The sequence below is a fragment of the Glandiceps talaboti genome, chromosome 10 (assembly GCF_964340395.1).
Source record: "Glandiceps talaboti chromosome 10, keGlaTala1.1, whole genome shotgun sequence".
NCBI lineage: Eukaryota > Metazoa > Hemichordata > Enteropneusta > Spengelidae > Glandiceps > Glandiceps talaboti.
The window spans coordinates 15,148,623-15,153,499 of NC_135558.1; the positions used below are offsets into that span (position 1 = coordinate 15,148,623).

At 38.8% G+C, this 4,877-nt stretch overlaps 1 protein-coding gene across 1 annotated transcript in view; it reads left to right on the forward strand.

The window, feature by feature from the left end:
- Positions 1-811: 811 nt before the first annotated feature.
- Positions 812-4,877, forward strand: part of LOC144441357 (low-density lipoprotein receptor-related protein 6-like) — a 19,714-nt gene continuing 15,648 nt past the window's right edge. Inside the window, exon 1 of the mRNA XM_078130913.1 lies at positions 812-981. Within this exon, the coding sequence (XP_077987039.1) occupies positions 903-981 (79 nt within the window). The 5' untranslated portion in view covers positions 812-902. The remainder of the gene's footprint in view (positions 982-4,877) is intronic.

The window sequence follows — 4,877 nt, forward strand, 5'->3', positions numbered from 1 at the left end:
TGTATACATTCCTTCAATCACTACTCTGTAATGTTCGTTATTAAAGTATTTTCGATTATTTACATTTTACAATGATTCCATCGTTTCTCCCTTGAAATCTTCTTTTGTAATTTTTGTTTTGCCACGAGGCCAGCGACGCAGAGTTTGAACACATGTACAATTGGTCAAACGGAACACACCCGTCTGACTACGTCCGATCATAATAGAACACGCCTTGAAAATTAAATCTCTGGTTCTAGTTCTTTAAGCATATATATACAATTGTCTCTCAAGAAGTCCAGAGAAGACCATCCCTCTGGATTCAGTGTTATGGCAGACGGAAACCGGAGTACCCCAGGAAAACCTGCGTTGTTTGATAACGTCAAAATGAACGACACTCTTCTTACTAACACCGTGCACGTGGTAAATGTAATCAAACCCTAAATGGGTTTGAACCCCGACCACAGTGGTAAGAGGCAAGTCGTTCAACCATTCGTCCACCGACAACCCAAAACTCTTTTTTTGTCACTTTTTTGTCAAGAAAACTCTATCCCATTCCCAGTTCAAGTCAAGGAAAATAATTGCCAACATTTATTTCATGTCCTCGGTTCCCTTTAGCATTCAAGAACATAAAATCGATACTTATCGCGAACAACATTAACACTTCACTTTCCATTGCGGTGTCCCCTACTACACAACACACATTACCTCAGTTGACCTCAGTACGATATGGGTGAGTGGCGCGGTGGCTACCTGTAAATAACTCGGTAACCCGGATTCTAAACTCTCACCTGAAAATAAAAGAAACGAAATAGTCGCTGCGTCACTCACGGAAGTTAAAAATCAATTGTCACATTTGTACGCGCGGTGACAGCGAAAGTCACCTTCAGATTTCCCCTGCAGTTCCTGTAACTCATTGGTGCATGATGGGGAACAATGGCAAGTACAGCGTGAGGCTATGTATGTGGGGGTTGATCGCTCTGTTAATGCCGTATTTCAAAGGTAGGTAACGAAAAGTGTTCTTAATTTGCATCTCCTTTGTTGGCCGTTGTTGTTTGTCGTTTTACGATACAAGCGAGTAACCATGAAACAGTATACGTCGTCTGACTCGACTGTGACGTTAAAAACAGCAGCACTAGTACTGCTACAGTTTAATAGTGTCTGGTTTCTCAAAGGTCTTATCAAAACGTGAACGATAAGTTCAAGTTATAACAGACTCTCAAAATTATATACAATGTAAGCCATGTATCCTGTTTTCGTGCTTTTATCTTTATCATGCGATAAAATGTAGCAAAGTAGGAAATATTTTAGTTCGTCTGTCGTCGACATTCGTTCCGTTTCAGGGATAGGCCTACTGACTTGTATTTTCGACTACGCACTGACCCAATGACAAATCTTGAACAAAACCAAATTAAAGAACCATCCCCACCTCACAACGTTAACGTTACTATAACCAGTCCAATGTACTTAGCACTCATTTCAACGCCGACGCCAAATGCAATTCAGGTCAAATTCACATGTTTATATAGTTGCAATGTCAATTAAGTTACAATGTTGTAAACACCAAAGTAAGGCAACATTCGATCGTTATTTTATCTGTTCTTATAGATGATCCTGATAGGTTTATAGTCGTGTAGGGTCTATCGTTTAGTCAACTTTCTAAACGTTCGGATTTAGAGCTTTCGCAATCAGAACCTGGACCGGGAGGTTAAAAGGTCATTCAGAGGTTAAAAGGTCACTCTGCTATATTGTCTAACTAAACTTGTGTTATGTCGTGTCATGGCATGGCATATTGTGTGATGTTGCGGGGCTATCACGTGCCATGTCCTGCTTATACTACCGTCTAAATTTCTCTGAAATCTGTCTTAATTAATCTGAACAACCACATCACTGTGGAACAAAACGCTATGAAATGAAATTTTTTAGGGGCGAGATTAAAAAACTAAATTCTTTTAGTTATGTCTCAGACACCCCCCCCCCCCCCAGCTAGGGGCCCCAGTCCCTTTCTAAAACTAAATTTGCCAAAAACTGAAAACTGTTTCAGTCCGCCCACCCAATTTCAAATCAGTATGCAATAATACAGTATGTAGTGCTATGAATATTAACCAGTATGTAGTGAAGAAAAAGGTAATTCTTTTGTATTATTTACTTTACTGTATTTTAGTGCCACGTATTTACGAGAGGGAAAATTGTTCCGTTTCTCAATTATATTTGACGACTTTTTAAAGAAATATTTGTATTACAGGGGTACAGAACAGGTCTATTAAAAGTAAAATCGTTTTTGTAGGATGAGTGGTAAAATGGCTCAACCACCTTAAAAGAATTTAGTTTGTTATCGATATCGTGCATTGAACTATTGATCTCGTCCCTAGATACTGTTCTGACGATGTTGTCTGTTATGATCTATGTCCTTTTGCTGGCGTTACGATGTTGTGTTGTGTTGTGTTGTGTTGTGTTGTGTTGTGTTGTGTTGTGTTGTGTTGTATAGAGTTGTGAGGCAATGTAGGCAATATAACATTGGTTTCCGAATGACAGAGACACTTAATAACAAATTCGTACAATTTTACGTCTGCAATTCATATGTCTACCATGTCGTTTAGTAAACATCGACTGCTGCAGACATAATAGGTATCACAGCCGTCAAAAGTCCCACCCTTACTTATTCGCTTTGTTAAGACTTCTTTACCAGCTCGTTAGGTTTCAGATGACTGGTGACAAGTTAGTTTTCTGAAGACAGGTAATATAATGTTTTCACAAACGCAGCCAGGTATATCAGCTTGAGGCAACAACGTATTGTTTAAACAAATGCCGCGCATAACATGTACATGTCCTAGGCTGGTACGTATTGAAAAAAACATAGCATGATGTGTTGTTAATTAACATAGTCCCCCTCATTTTCAACCGAATTGATGTCACACCAATGTTAACAGTACCCTTGACAGACCGAAGAAAAACTTTTGTATTGGCAAGCATTTGGGTTACTGAAATAACGACTCCATGTCTCAAGCAACAATAACTATGGTGATGCGATTACTTGCCAATAACTATGGTGATGCGATTACTTGCAGCAGGTTAAACCTCAGACCACAACAATAAAAAACGCGACAGTCCTTCTAAACTGCTCAACGACAATAATCTATGTGGTAACTTAGTATTTGTCGAGCCAGACGATTGAATGTATCAAATGTCGGCAAGCTTTTGTTGTGACAGCAAAATGTTGCAATGATTTTAACAGTTTTGTCGAGCTAGATTCAAGTACTGGCTTCTGTGTAAATCATGAAAAATTCTGACAGCTATTTGATTAGAGATAGCTAGTGTTTATGTACACGTCAGATTCACCTTTCATTCTGAAGCGTCACGCATCACGTGATGTCATTTTGTTTTGTAATCGTTGCTATTGTTGTGAGTCTGATCTTTATCTTTTGAAATACCGATACCAAGGCCTCAAAAAAAATTTGTTGATTCCGGTTACCCGATCCCACCTAGTTTTATCAAGCCAACCCTAAACTTTTTATAAACGTATTCGAGAAAAACATAAAGAAAATCGTGAACATTGTGAAGTCTCGCAAAAAATAGTGGATGTGGAAACTGACATCACCTTAAAAAGACAAACTGTTCTTCCGATCTGTAATGTCTGTACATCTGATGGGAAGAAATCAATAAAAACAGAGACCATATCGGAAAATATAACTACCTGAACTAGACACTCACAACTAAAAAAAATAGCATAATCGGAACCACAATTGTTTTTAGGTCTAATGATGTCTTTTTTACTTGGGGTAATATAAACTCTCGAGTCGGATCAAGGGAATCAATGGTTTGTCTACTTAGCGAATAGTTTATAGGAACGTTAACTCTGCTCGGATTTTTGAAGACTACCACTGCTGATCTGCCATCTATAATAGCTACTATATATATCCTGTCATCGACTGGCCGTGCGCACGCGCGTGGGTGAGTTTAGATGCAAATTTGCCATATATATGCCGCCATACTATGTAAACAGCCCCAGTGTGCATCTGCTTCCAATGGGACTTGTACACAATTATAACGTCTGAATTTAAAGTATGGGCGAATTAAATCACGACACCAGGCACCTATATGGTAAAAAAAAGCCACATAGGAAGAATTTAAAGTCAACTTGTGTTATGCCAGGACACTATAATCTGTTAGATCAGGTCAGGTCACCTATAAGGTCAGAATCCTCCATGTCAAAGTTTGTTCATGCATGGTCCCCAACACCTCTATGCTATGACACCTATCGGCAGGATTTAAGGTCAACTAACACAGAACAAAGTCTCTTGACATGAGTAATGATATCTGACTCGACCTTTCATGGACAGGGTACCCACATGCATATATCTACCCATACTTTCCCATAGCTCAAATTCAGTATTTCACAAAATAAGCTAGAGATACATTGTGTACTTCCTGAGGAGAAGGGAATCATGATGATTTATTAGCTGATTGTAAGTCACCATGGGTTTAGAAGTACAAAAAGAATGAAAATGCAATTTAGCGAGAAGTCACAATTTCGTAAGTGATGGGTGACGGCATGCCAGACAGGAGAGCCAGAGTAGGTAAATCACACACACATTCGCAGAACCAGCCAATGATGGCCGATAGTATAGATGGCAGATCGCCTCTCACGTAGTATACACCTAGAACCTTAAAATTTGAAGCATTGGCTCGTTACTTTGCTCAAGAGAGAGAAAATATAGTCCAAAATCAAACCATTTCAGAATCCAAGAATCCGCCGAATGTTCTGTTTAGACAGAAAAAAATTGTGTGGTTCCGATTAAATTCAATTTTAAAATAGGTGGGGTAGGTAATTTTTTTATTTTACTAATATATATTTTTTTGTCATGTGTGAGTCTAGTTCAGGTTTTCCACACTCTAAA